At 49.2% G+C, this 13,668-nt stretch overlaps 2 protein-coding genes across 3 annotated transcripts in view; both read left to right on the top strand.

The window, feature by feature from the left end:
* Cadm3 (cell adhesion molecule 3) overlaps window positions 1-6,664 on the top strand; it is a 30,424-nt gene extending 23,760 nt beyond the window's left edge. For both annotated transcript variants that reach the window (XM_057770133.1, XM_057770134.1), the window contains 4 exons: window positions 1,811-1,901; window positions 2,294-2,463; window positions 5,542-5,667; window positions 6,374-6,664. In XM_057770133.1, coding sequence (XP_057626116.1) covers window positions 1,811-1,901; window positions 2,294-2,463; window positions 5,542-5,667; window positions 6,374-6,492 — 506 coding nt within the window. In that variant the 3' untranslated portion in view covers window positions 6,493-6,664. The remainder of the gene's footprint in view (window positions 1-1,810; window positions 1,902-2,293; window positions 2,464-5,541; window positions 5,668-6,373) is intronic.
* A 1,913-nt stretch (window positions 6,665-8,577) lies between these two features.
* Window positions 8,578-11,604, top strand: Ackr1 (atypical chemokine receptor 1 (Duffy blood group)). The gene is made up of 2 exons (XM_057769983.1): window positions 8,578-10,142; window positions 10,567-11,604. The coding sequence occupies exons 1-2, from the start codon at window positions 10,122-10,124 to the stop codon at window positions 11,584-11,586; spliced, it is 1,041 nt and encodes a 346-aa protein (XP_057625966.1). The 5' UTR covers window positions 8,578-10,121; the 3' UTR covers window positions 11,587-11,604.
* Window positions 11,605-13,668: the final 2,064 nt, after the last annotated feature.

The following is a 13,668-nucleotide window of genomic DNA, read 5'->3' on the forward strand; positions in this document are numbered from 1 at the left end:
TGTGAAGACAGCTCTCCTCCACGGATCGTGGTTGTTTCCCTCTGAAACAAGAGAGGTGAGCTTGGATATCCTTATGGCTTCTTCTCACTCTAACATTCTGTGATGCCAAGAGTTGTGGGTGGAAGTGAGGCACAATTCTCTCTGGTCTTGCAACATTCCAGGGACTTCTACCTCTCAGTCACATCTCTATTTGACCCCCTTCCATGTTTCTCCTTGGGATTCTGACCTAAGGTGGTCCGGGGCTCGCTGCTTCGCACTTTCTCCACATCTCTGCATCTTCTTCATGGACTCTGTCTTTAGTGCCAGTAAAGAATGTCTGAAAAGCTGGAGTTTCTACAGATTTCTCATCTGGGGAAATCTGGAAGCCTTTCAAAGGAGCTTTTCCATGTGGAAAGAAAAAGGAGTAATGGAAGTGTGGAAGTTGAGCATGGAGGTGTGTACAGCCATGCATTGCTTTCCCAATTTACCAAAAGGCTGGGGATTTTCAAAAATAGTGATAGCTTTTAATCTGCTTATGGAAGACACAAGCTGATTAATTTCGGTGCCATTTAATCAGTGGCTAGACCTTTTATCCAAACTTTAACATTCGTTAATTTTGGATGACATTCAATGGACAGGCTGATGAGTGGCCTCCTAGCTAGTACTGTCACGTACTAGCTGTATTGGCTTCACCAAAGCATCTAATCTCTTGGTGAATCTGCGTTACTCCCCTGAATTATATTGAGAAATAAGGAATAATATGTATGGAAGAACTCTATTAACTTCCAAGTTCTAACTTGCTATAAAGTATTTCTGTATTTACTAGTTCCAAGTGTGAGGTCCTGGGCCTAGGGCAGTTCTCTTGAGCCCTGGTCCCCAACCATAACTGAAGAATGTACTATTGGAGTCCCACAGAGTCCTCTCTTAGAAACCAGGCCATTTGGCGATTACTCTGCATAGTCCCCTTCGGCCTGTGATCAGCGTTCAGTCAACAAATGCCCCATTCCAGGTGCTGTGCTAGAGGCCTCTTCGGCTGTGAAGCCCCTGAATACCCATTTTCTCACCTGACCTGTCTCTCTTTGTCCTGTGTGATTTAACGGACGCATGTTCATTAACTGCTTGTTAAGGTTGGCTCTGTCCTTAGGGATAGCACATCCTCTTTATCTGTGGTTCCAAACCAGCATCTGGTCACATTGTTCTAAGCCACCATCTGGACCCAGCCTCCTAAGCAGCCTTTTGGCATCATTGACAGATGTCATTATTCTCGCACAGAGCCAGCCATATTGTCTCAGGCCTTTTTTTTTTCCCAGCCAAAATTTGACCCTCACCCCTTGCTGTTTCTATACTCTCATTCCATGTTTGGGCTGACCGTTCAAAGGGATGCTTTGTGTTCGGGCGTTGCTTTCACTCCAAGCTCCCTCACAGAGCAGACAGAATTGAGAGGTTGTGGACTCAGTCAGTGTCAAGTTCACTTCCTTTGTTCCTTTAAAAATATGTATTAGATCCTGTCTAGGTGCCAGGCGGTTTGCTAGGCATGAATAAACCATGGGTTCTCCTCAGCTCCCCTAAGACATCCCATAGGCCCCCACCAAGGACAGGCCTGCTGGAATGCCATCACTCAGAGGTTGAGATACACCAGGTTGTTCTCAGTCAGCGGCACTCATAAGTCCGTGTTCGCAAGAGCCAGGAAGAAGAAGGACTTGTTCACAGCCTCTCACACTTCTGAGACTTCGGGAGAATCTAAAACATGTAACTAGGTGATTCCCACAGTTTTAGGGATCTCCTATGCAGAGTGAGGAGCTTGGCGCTGCTATCCTGTGCTTCTCCACAGACACGCCGACAGCCTTGATTAGACCAGAGCCTGCGCATCCCCGGGAAGGCCAGAAGCTGTTGCTACACTGTGAGGGACGTGGCAATCCAGTGTAAGAAGAGCAGTCCATGGTCTCTGATACCCCTCAGATAACCCCCACCCCCTGGGTACCTGCTGAGGCATAACTCCTGGTCCCCTAACTGTACGACATTGCTTCTTTATTTCTACAGCAGAAGTAAGGTTGGAGCGCTCCCTAGCTCAGCTCCCTCTTTTCCCCTAAGGAACAAAGTCACAGTAAAATATGGTTCAAAACATCTCTGCCTTCTCTAAATTGTACCCAAGATGGATACCCGACCCCTCCACCAACACCTACCCTCTGGCCCACCACAGCAACTTAAACCTCACCAAACAGTTTCTGATTTCCCTGCTACGAGGTTGTTTTTAATTATTCCAGCCCTTTGGACTAGGCCATCCTGAGTACTTCCCATCTTTCTATCTCAACAGTCCCCAGCAGTACCTGTGGGTAAAGGAAGGCAGCGAGCCACCCCTGAAGATGACCCAAGAGAGGGCTCTCATCTTCCCCTTCCTGAACAAGAGTGACAGTGGCACCTACGGCTGCACGGCCACCAGTAACATGGGCAGCTACACAGCCTACTTCACCCTCAACGTCAACGGTGAGTCACTTCGGCTTCTCTCCTCCAACATCTCCCTTCGTTGGCCATCTCTTGCTCTCCGGATGGCAACCGCCTCCCCTTGAGTGGTAGTATAGTGGATGGAAAATTCCCGCTACCAGAAGGCACTCCTCTTTGGCCCTAGGGATGTGTAACAATGGTAAGTCTTACTGTTTCTTAATGTAACAATAAGAAAGATGGGCTCCCACCGTCTCTGTCTGCGGGCAGTGGCTCCTCTGAAACCATCTTTATCACCTGATGGGGAGAATGTCAGCTTCATTTAGAGGCCCCTCTTGGCGGCAGGTGTGCTTACTGAAAAGCTCCTCCTCCTAGGACTAGGTACATACAGCATATGCGCCGCCGCCACCCGTTGCCTTCCTGAAGACCCTGTGTGCATTAGAGTTTGGCAAAGAAGAAAAGAAACAAGCATGTGTGTGCTATGCCGAGAGATGGCCCAAGTCTCTTCTCTGGTGCTTCACCTTCCTAAGGGACAAGAGATTGCTTCTTTCTGAAGTGCTTCTCAAAAATTGGAACCACCAGGTGCCTAGACTGTTGGATTGGTCCGTCGAGTCCCTGCCAGTTGCAGCCAAACAGAAACAGGTGTGGGAGCTCACATTTGTAGTCCCGGTGCTGGGGAGACAGAGACGGCCTATCTTACTTGATGAGCTCTCGGTTAGTGAGAGATGACCAAAATGACCCTGTCTCAAAGAATCGGGTGGATGACATTCCTCTGACCTCTACAGTGAGTGCACAGACATACAATGTACATTAGCACACACATGCATATTAACACGCATGTGCACACACACACACACACACATGAAAGATACATTTAAACCCAGCTTTAAGGAAAGTGACAGGCTAGAACAGCTGTGACTTTAGAGGGAGATGGTAAGGAATTTTTTTTTTATTCTTTGGAAGACGTCAATACCATTGAAGTCCTTCCAGAAAGTCTTCAAACCTTTCTGCAGAATAGGGGAAGTGCTGAAGAAACTTCGGGTCTTTCCTCATTTGAAATGTTCAGTAAGGCAAAGATGCTTAACACCCAGGTTTCTAGGCATGAGAAAGAGGCTTAGGTGTTTGAGACCAGAAAGTCTGCATCCTGACATCACTCCATGGGGAGCTGCTCGGCATAACAGGGCTAGTGAAAGATTCTGGGAGCTAGAGCACGGCTCTGAGATCTCGACTCATCCCCTGGATCTTTGCAGACCATTTCTGATGGCGACCGGCAGTGAAACAAAGTTAATATGCCCTGCAGTTGGGATCTTGTTGATCCTTCTGCCCTGGGATAAAAAGCTAAGGAGTAGGTCAGTGTTTGCTACCAGTGCTGACCCCTGGTGGTAAAAGGAGTTACTGCAGCCTCTTCAGGAATCTTCCTGCGTGAAGAACTCCCAGAAATGAAATGCAAGGTGCATTATACCTGTTGATAATCCCAAAAGTCATTCTGACAGTGGAAGACTGTGGGTTCTTTTCAAGAACTTTTTTGCTTCTCTACCTTTCAGAGTAAGTATCCAGGGTTGATTTTCCCAGGAGATTACATCTCATGTTTCTTCAGTCATCTAGCCCTGCATCATGTCAACACCCCTGTCCCATCACGGAACTCCTTCCTGGTCCATCCTCCATCTCCCTTCTAAGAAAAAACGTTTAAAAAGAAGTACAGATGTTTTCTTTTCAAATAAGGCCTTGGAAGTCAAGGAACTAAAAAGCTGGCTCAGTCAAGCCTGAGAAAACATAAGGTAGGAAAGAAAAAAAGTCTAGGAGTCAATGAGGCTGCAAGACTCAAGCTGAATTCAAGGAATAACAGGAGCTCTCCCATGGGTGGGGGAGTTATAGCTGCAGCTAACGTAATTGTGGAGACGTCAGAATGCCCTGGGTTTGTGCACTTATCCGCAGACCTTTGGGCTTCTGACCAAGGTTAAGGTTTTTATTGACACTCTTGGTCCAGGTTGTACTATGAGATCAGTCCACACCTATTATGGATGGTGAATTTTGTATAGTGAATGGAGGAACAATAACACCACGGGAGAAATCAAACCAGTCTTGTGCACAAACTTTTGGATGATGTCAGAGTAGAGATGAAATATTAGGTCTCTTTCCTTGGATGGGTCAGAAGATTGGGTTTTATTGAATAAGTAGTCTTCCTTGCCAAGAAGGAATTACTGAAGAAAAAGACCAGAAGACCAGCTTTGTTTAAGAGCATGTGGGTTGGGGAGTTTAAAGAGGAAAGAATGAAATACCTGGAAGTAGAGATGCTAAATGCTATGGGATAAAACAGGTGTCTAGGCCACAGCCCAGGCTGGATTAAAGATCCTGAGGTGGATCTTGAGGTCCTGGGCTCATCCTAGAGAAGGAAGATGATTTTCTAATTCATGTCAGACTATTATTTTGCTCTCTAGGGAAATTTACAGGTCTTATACAGGGTGGAACAGTCTAGCATTTTCTTTGCAAGGTGCTTTCCAATTCTTAATTCCTGGCTCCATCAGTTTTCACTGTTTGTTCCCCATCTGATCTTAAGACTAGGAGAGTGGCAAAGAAACCCCTAAAGAGACTAGTGCAGAATAGCAGACAGGATGTGAGAAGACATGAGAGATAGTCAAGGAGCAAGTAAACAAGATGTGTGTGTGTGTGTGTGTGTGTGTGTGTGTGTGTGTGTGTGAGAGAGAGAGAGAGAGAGAGAGAGAGAGAGAGAGAGAGAGAGAAAGAGAGAGAGAGAGGCAGACAATAGACTGGGGGTGGAGAAAAGGGAGGAAGGGGAGAAATTTGATATTGCTCACAACTATTAAAGTAATGATCTCTGATAAGGTCAAGCTTTGATGCCAAGAAGGCAATTTGGGTAGTGGAGTGAGAGCTGGTTTGTGTATTGCCTGATGAATACATCACTTTTTTCTTTTAAGAATCACTACATTGCCAGCGTGATGATACTCACCTGAGCACAGACTGAGGCATGTTCCCTGTGCTTGCATACACCTGGATTCCTCTGATGTTGATATCTCTTCTGTGATATCATCTAAGGCCAAATCAGCATGGGAGTTAAAGGTCCTCCCCGTCCCAGTTCTAACTATATGCCTCTTCTCCCTGCAGACCCCAGTCCGGTGCCGTCATCTTCCAGTACCTACCATGCCATCATCGGAGGGATTGTGGCTTTTATTGTCTTCCTGCTGCTCATTCTGCTCATCTTCCTTGGACACTATTTGATCAGGCACAAAGGTCAGAGGCATTAATCAGGAGGACTTGGGTGGGTGGGGAGACCAGTCGGGAAAGGACAGACAGTAAGAGGGCTTCAGGCAGGTCCCTGTAGACTCATTCAGCCCCTTAGGGTGTTTGAGAAAGAAATACAGCCAACCCTTGCAATGTCAATGCTGTGATCACTGAGCAACAGCAACCCCACAGTCAAGCCTGACCACTTGGTACAAGTACAATCAGACCTGCCTACTTACTCAGCTGCTCCTTGCTGTTCTGCATTTGATCTAGCTCCTTCCTTCTTGCCCTTGCCTTCTTTTCCATCTCTTTGACTTCCTTTTCTTTCTTTGTTCTCCTTCTTCATCCCCACGCATATCTTTTCTTTTCTCTCTGTTCTACTTTCCCTTCTATTCTGTTACTACGTGCAGCCAGTAGCCTAGCTGCCTAGACTGACCATGCCTAAGTCATATCTCTACTACACACTCACATGTGCCTTGCCTACATTATAGATGAGATTTTAGTTAAGGGTAGGATTCATTATTCATGGGGGTGTGGTCAGGTGAGGGATGTTGGCAGCGAAATGCAATGCAGATTAGAGAAGTTGGGTGGAAGAAAGCTCCAGGCAAGAGAAAGACGAGATGAGCACTATGTGAGTGGGTGGGTAGGGAAGTGGGCAGGTTGGACTTCAGAGGCAGAGACATTTCTGCAAAGAGGAGCTTCTGTCTCCACACAGGAACCTACCTGACACACGAAGCGAAGGGCTCCGACGATGCTCCAGATGCAGATACGGCCATCATCAATGCAGAAGGCGGGCAGTCAGGCGGGGATGACAAGAAGGAGTACTTCATCTAGGGGCACCCACACACCTCCTGTGCCCCACAGGGGCCCCATGGGGACTGCTGGGCTGTCACCAACCTGAACTTGTACAGAGCAACCCCAGGGCCGCCCCTCCCGCTTGCTCCCGAGCCCACCCAGCCCCCTGTACAGAATGTCTGCTTTGGGTGCGGTTTTGTACTCGGTTTGGAATGGGGGGGAGGAGGGCGGGGGGGAGGGGTGGGTTGCCCTCAGCCCTTTCCGTGGCTTCTCTGCGTTTGGGTTATTATTATTTTTGTAACAATCCCAAATCAAATCCGTCTCCAAGACTGGAGAGGCAGGGGCCATGGGGGTGAGGAGAGCAGCGCATGTGCAGTGCTCGGAGAAGGAAGTTGGAGGGATGAGAAACGAATGAGGAGCAGGGCTGGTTTGCAGGTGGGGGCTCAAGATAGCCCTCCTTCCATTTTCACGGCAGACCAGCTCCCCAGGTGTCTCCGAGGAACCTGGGAATGGAAGCAGGGGGTGGAGGCGGCTCTACCTCTGCCAGCCATGTATTGTGAGCTACAGAGAGGGAGACGGGCATCCCGCTGCCACTCCTCTTGCATTACGTAAGAAAGGAATGAGTAGGAAAGTCCTCAAGAAGATGTGAACTGAAGATGGCGTGCAGCCACACAGGGATCCAGGGCTTCAACATGTCCCTCCCAGAGAGAACAGATTTCCAGAGAGAGGATGGCGGAAATGGCCCTGTCCATTCATTGCCCCACACGGTGAATGACGCTAGGCTCTTTCCACAGAATTGGCCCTTGGGGGACAGCAGAGCTCAGCTTTCTCTCCTAGCAGTTGTGAAAGAGGCACAGCTTCTGGGCCTGGACAGCGTCTGCTTCCCCCACCTCGGATGGGGCCCCTCATTCTTACCCAAGACCCTGGACTGTTGCACGGCAACCGCTCCTCTCATGGCATTGCTCAGCAACTACTCCTCCACCCTGTGTCACCCTGTGCCCTCTCCTGTTCCCTGTGCCAGCCCTCGGTCCCTCCTCCCTCAGCAGCCAGGCAGACATGACAACAAAATTACTAAAAGGAGCTTCATTGCAGTGAGCTGTTTCCTGCCCAAACCGAGGGAATAATGTGAACTTTGTGCATGTGTGTGTGTGTCTGTTTCTGTGTGTACGTGTGTGTAAGTGTGCATGGATGTGTGTACATGTGTGTTTGTGTGAGCAAGAAGTAAAGGGATTAAAGAGAAGGACCAGGGATCTTGGGTAGGCGCCAGGGCATGGAACATGTAAGGCATGAGGTGGGCTTTGGGAGTGAATGACTCCTAGTCAGGGTTTGTACCTCATCTAGGGGAGCTGCTCCATCCTAGTCATTTCCAAACCACTCTTGATGCCTGTCTGAAAGAGAGGGGGAGTCGGAGTCCCAAGATGTGGTTTCCCAGCTGTGCGTTTTGTCCCTCTGTGAAACACCACGCATTCACCACCCTTCCCTGGACCTCCCATCTCTGAGCCATGGAGCCAGGGCCACAGCCTCTGCTATGCACCCCTCAAGCCTCTCCCTGGCACTGACTCTAGATTCCCATCCTCTGTATCTAGGGACTAGAGGACTGGGTCCCCCATCTCAGCTTTTGGTTTACGGTCTTCCTTCTATGACCACGCTGGTTGCTGTGGAGTTGAGATTGCTCACCCTCTCCATCCTGATTGGTCTGTCCCTCAGACTCAGGATGCACTTGGCATCACTCTCCTCCCCCTCCTCCAGCATGTCCTCCCTGCTCTGACAACAGGTGTGCAAAATGGGGCAGCTGCAATCCAGCAGGCCTGCCTACTCCTTCAGTTCAGGTAATACTTTCATGAATCTTCCAGCCCCTGGTTAGGGTTCTGGGTACCCCAGGCATCCCCTTGCTTCAGCCAGGGATTCTCCTCTTATAGCAGTAAGGGAGCCCTGGGCCCCAGGCCTGTCCAGGCTCCTCATCTCCCAGCACCCACTTATGGGAAAACGACTTTTCCTCTTCGAGCTGAACCACTTTGTCCATATTACACAGAAGCCATATTTGTACTGGGCGGGTGGGGGGAAGAGGGGCCGTTGTGCTGTGTGTGTCTGTCTGTGGGCGGGGGCGGGGGAAGGGAGCAGGGAGGGGATCGTGTATCTTTATAATCTTTCTAACTCTCCTGTGCTAATCTCAGAGGGACCACCCTCAATATATCTGGATTATCCGTGTGGTCAGGCTGCTTCCTTTCCGCTATTCTCACTGCTGGCTGGGTTCCGTGTAACTAAGGGCTGTCCTCATGTCGCTGGCACCTGGCACTCAAAGGGTACCGCTTCCTTGCCATGCCACTCTCCGGAACGTCTGTGTGTGGAATCAGGGGAGAGAGTGTCTGAGTCATTTGCTTTCCCGAGAACATTTGGATTTGAGGCATGTCAACCGACTGCTACCCTGTTACCCTCTGCCCAGCAATGCTGGCCAACACCATGATGGAGGTGACGACCCCACCCACACCATCCAGGAAGGAGAGCTTCACCCATTTTTGTCAAACCACCTTTCTGTCTCCCGCCTGTTAAACCTGAAACTTGACCTGGGTACTCAGCCTTCTGCACCTCAGTCTGAGGGGGTTAATGGGAATCCACCTACTGAACATGGATTCTGTATTTCTCCTGGCCAGAGAAATTCTACGTCCCATCAAAAACTCCACTCATTGCAAAGACGACAAGCCAATGAAGCAGTCTCCCAGTCTGTAGGTCTCACAACAAAATGAATAGAGATTACCCGGTGGGCTATACTCTTACATCAAAGTATGCTGTCCCATAGTCCCCCAGAGGCTATTTTGATGTGTCAGACACCATGTGTTCTGCTTGGTGTGAGAGATCCATTCGTTGAGTCCATAGGTGGTAAGGCAAAATTGCTCCCTGAAGGAGAGTCATTCCATGGACTTGACAGGCCTCCCACCTTCTGTCCCTCTTAAACTGAAGCACCCATGCCTCTACATAGCGAGGCACACACCCAGGCACCACCTAGCAGCTGGCACTCAGATGGGGGCACACTGATACTGAACCCAGGGACACAGATGAATAGGTGCATTCCCTGGCTCATTCGACCACACACAAAAGGCATCCACTTAACTGCATATTCTCAGACTGGGTGCAGCCAACAGCCAATGCCCTTAGCACACCTTCCCCCACGAACAGAGGAACTTTTGAACTCTTTCCTTGGATCTCATTCAAAGGAATAGAGAACAGAGAGAGTCATCAGATGCCTGGTCACTGCAACTTCCCAGCACCCCTCTCTTATCTCCGCTTCATATGTCACCCCTGGCCCCTCATCCTTCCTTATTCTTGAAGGATCCTCCCTTGCTGGAAAGTTCACAAGACTTCTTCCTTGCCACCTTTGGGAAAATTCCCCCTTTGTGGCCCTCACCATGTTCTTTTCCTGAGGCCGTTCTGACCAGCCAAATCTGACTTCAAAACAGGAAGTGACAGGACACCCCCCCCCCCATGTTAGCCTAAAGTTTAAGTAGGCAGTAGGCATTGGGTAGTTTCCCGAGTGTGACCCCACACACACATCCAGGCTCTGCCCAGAAGCTGAGAGCGTTCATTAGCTCTGGGCACTTATCTCGGAGTCACAGCTGCTGACAGAGAGGCCTCCTTGTTCCTTACTCTGCCCGCCCCGAGCCTGCAGTGCTATGGGGAACTGTCTGCACCCGGTGAGTGTGGGGGCCGTGCTCCAGAACCCTTGTCTCTGTCTTCTCAGGATTTTACACCCTTTCGTTTTTTCCCTTACCATATCCCTGTGCTTCTTTGTTCTGTTTCAAAAATCATTTCTCTTTCCCTCCCTCAGCCCCCTGTCCCTATTTGCTCTTCCTCCTCCACCTTTTAGCCAGTCCCACGCTGGTTCCTCCTCACTTCTCTCTGTCCTTCTGCTTCTCTAAATCTCCACATAGCTCTACCCAGGCTTCTTTGTGGCTCTGACCCTGCAGGTCCCTCAGCTTCCCTTCTCACCATGCCCGCTGTACCCACCTCCTGTAGGCAGATCCCTTGTTCTCCAAACCCAAGTATACTCTAGCCTCTTCATTGTTGTGTTAGATGCCCCCCCCCCGACTGACTGTCCTTTCTGGGTGTACCCTATAGGTGGAAACCTCCTTTCCAATAGACAAGACTGGACCTCAGTATACTTTGGATTTTTCGAATTATGCATATGAAGATAACGACACCTATGACTCAACTGTTAGCTACGATAACGACATCATTGGAGCAGCTGCTCCCTGCCACTCCTGTAATCTACTTGATAATTCTTCATTGCCCTTCTTCATCCTCACCAGTTTCCTGGGCTTGCTGGCAAGTGGCGCCGTCCTGTTCGCAATTCTCAAGCCTCTCTCCCACTGGCAGATCTGCCCCAGCTGGCCTATTCTGGCACAGCTGGCAGTAGGCAGTGCCCTCTTCAGCACTGCGGTGCCTGTCCTGGCACCAGGGTTAAACCATGCCCGTAGCACAGTCCTGTGTTACCTGGGCTTCTGGGTCTGGTATACTTCAGCCTTTGCCCAGGCTCTGCTGATAGTGTGCTATGCCTGCCTGAACCCCAGACTGGGTATAGGTCAAATCCATGGCCTCACCTTGGGACTCACTGTGGGACTTTGGGGAGCAGCTGCCCTGTTAGGGCTGCCAGTCACCTTGGCCAGTGATGTCTACAATGGCCTCTGCACCCTTGCATTCACAGGGGGCCTGGAAGCTTTGAAGTCCACGCATTCTGCAATCTGTTTTACCATTTTCACTGTGTTACCATTGGCTCTTTTGGCAGCCAAGGGGCTGAAGAAGGCATTGAGCAAGGAGCCAGGCCCCTGGGTTAGTGTCCTGTGGGTCTGGTTCATTTTCTGGTGGCCTCATGGGATGGTTCTTATATTTAATGCCTTGGTGAGTTCCAAAATTATGCCTTTGGAGACATGTCTGTCCCAGAAGATTCTAGATATCACGCTGAACCTGGCAGAAGCCCTGGCTATCTTGCACTGTGTGGCTACACCCCTGCTCGTGGCCCTGTTCTGCTACCAGACCACCCGTCGATCCTTGCCCTCTCTGTCCCTCCCTACAAGACAGTCTTCTCATATGGATCCCCTTGTAGGCAAATCCCAGTTCTTTCCCCACATGTCAACCTAAATTAAAGTCTATACTGCTTTTATGAAGCGGGTGCTTTCTTATTTCATCTGGAACTAAAGGAGAAAGACCATGGAGAGAAAGGAGGGCAGTGCATGCCTGGCTTTTCTGTTCCTAGAGTTGCTGTGGAAGAAAGAGAACGGTGGCTAAACACCCTCAGGGAATGCAGATGTTCTCTTGAGGTGAGTGAAAACTGTCTTCTTGTGGAGACAGGAAAAAGAAACAACAACATAAGTGGAGAAATGAACTCTCCAAACAAGAAAAGAAGGCTTCACGAGCAAAAAAAAAAAAAAAAAAAAAAAAAAAGAGAGAGAGAGAGAGAGAAGCCTTATTTCATAAAATATGTGGAATAAGTATAGAAGCAAAAAGGAGGGGTGTCAGAGGTGAGGGGCAGAGAGCAAAGCTCAGAGTGTAGTGCTGCTCTCCTGTCTTCTTGTCTGACCTCTCCAGGTAATCCTTACTTGGTTGTCCTCTCTGACTTTGTTTGGAGGTTGGAGTGGTGGTTGGAAATGAAAGAAGCAAGCTCAGGGGCACTGGGGAGCAGCTACCCTGTTAGGACTGCCAGTGACTTGGCCAGTGATGTTACCATGGCCTAGACTAGGGCATATACCAAGAGAGTATAAAATGTTGCTTCCTAGGAGCTGTCTTTTGCAAGCTAATTCTTCATCATGACCTGGATACCCCCCAATCTTTTCACCTACCTCTCTCTCTCTCTCTCTCTCTCTCTCTCTCTCTCTCTCTCTCTCCCACTCTCTCTCTCCTCACCCCCTTCTCCCTCCCCCTCTTCTTCTCTCTGCATGCACATATGCACACTTGAAGGTTTTTTTTCCCCATTACCATGACCTTGGTTCCTCTGTATGCTTGTCTCTCTCCATATGTGAATGCATGTGCACTTGGGGGAATGTGAGTTTGTGTGTGTGTGTTCTTGCAGGTTTATTCTTCATCATGACCCTTATTGCTCCTTCCCCCTCCCTCTCTCTGTGAGTGTGCCTATACATCTTTCTCTCAATCTGTTAGGGCCTGTAGTATCCATATTATAATGGATGCATGCACTCAGTGAAACGTGTCTGTGCATGAGCTTACATCTCAGTCAGTATCTGCAGTACACACACCATACCCATATGTGTGTGTGTGTGTGTGTGCACAAATCTCTTACAGAGCCCCCTTCCTAACTTAGTTCTGTGCTGCACCTATCCAGTGTGTGGGGGCAGAAATCCTTATTCGGCAAATTCCCTCCCCTTGCTGTTTGTGTGTAGCACGTTTGTGTGTGGTGTGGCATGAAGGAGATCATGAAGGTAGAAATGGTAAAACAACTGGAAGGCAGACACCCTACTCCAATCCATCGTGTGACACAAACGCCCACGTTTCCCTCTCAAAACCCAGCTCTCAAAGGAAGCCTTTACCTCGCGCCAGTATTTTTCTCCTCCTCTTGCCCATCCAGTATCCTAGGACATCTGTCCCCCATACTTGCCTGCTTCTCTGTGTGTTTCTTGTGGCTTGAGAGGGTTGTCGTCATGCCCTGCTCAGCGAACCTTGGGTAGTGTTTAGGAGGACACCAAGCAAGACCCTCTTCCTATGGAGTACTCCTGCCAGCAACAATCTCACCCTCTTCCTGGAAAGATCACAGATTTCTCCCTGCAACCGACCTCCAGCCCAGCCAGGAAAACTTGAGCAAATACTTCACATCGATCTGAATCTACTTCCCGTCTCCATACTTTCAAAGATGTTCTTTACTGTCTTCTTTCCTAACATATCTATGCACGATGTTCTGGGTTTTAAGATTGAGAGGAAGCTGTAGGAGAGGGGCAGGGATGACTTAAAACATCCTGGGCTGGAGGGTGCATAAGGATCAGGGAATTTTCCTGGTGGGTGCCTTGACAAAGACTCTAAATCTCCCTCCTCTGGTCTCTTAGCAACCACCAGGTTTAGTTCCTGATTGGTGCCTCATAAATTGAAAGGCGGGATTATGGGACCGATTGAGACGCGGGAGACATTCTGAAACATAAAGAAAGGAAAAGAAAATGAGGAAAAGAGAAATAATTTACAAGCCTAAATTATGCCTAGGTCTCCAACCATAGTGATGGT

This window comes from Chionomys nivalis, chromosome 5, assembly GCF_950005125.1.
Source record: "Chionomys nivalis chromosome 5, mChiNiv1.1, whole genome shotgun sequence".
Taxonomy (NCBI): domain Eukaryota; kingdom Metazoa; phylum Chordata; class Mammalia; order Rodentia; family Cricetidae; genus Chionomys; species Chionomys nivalis.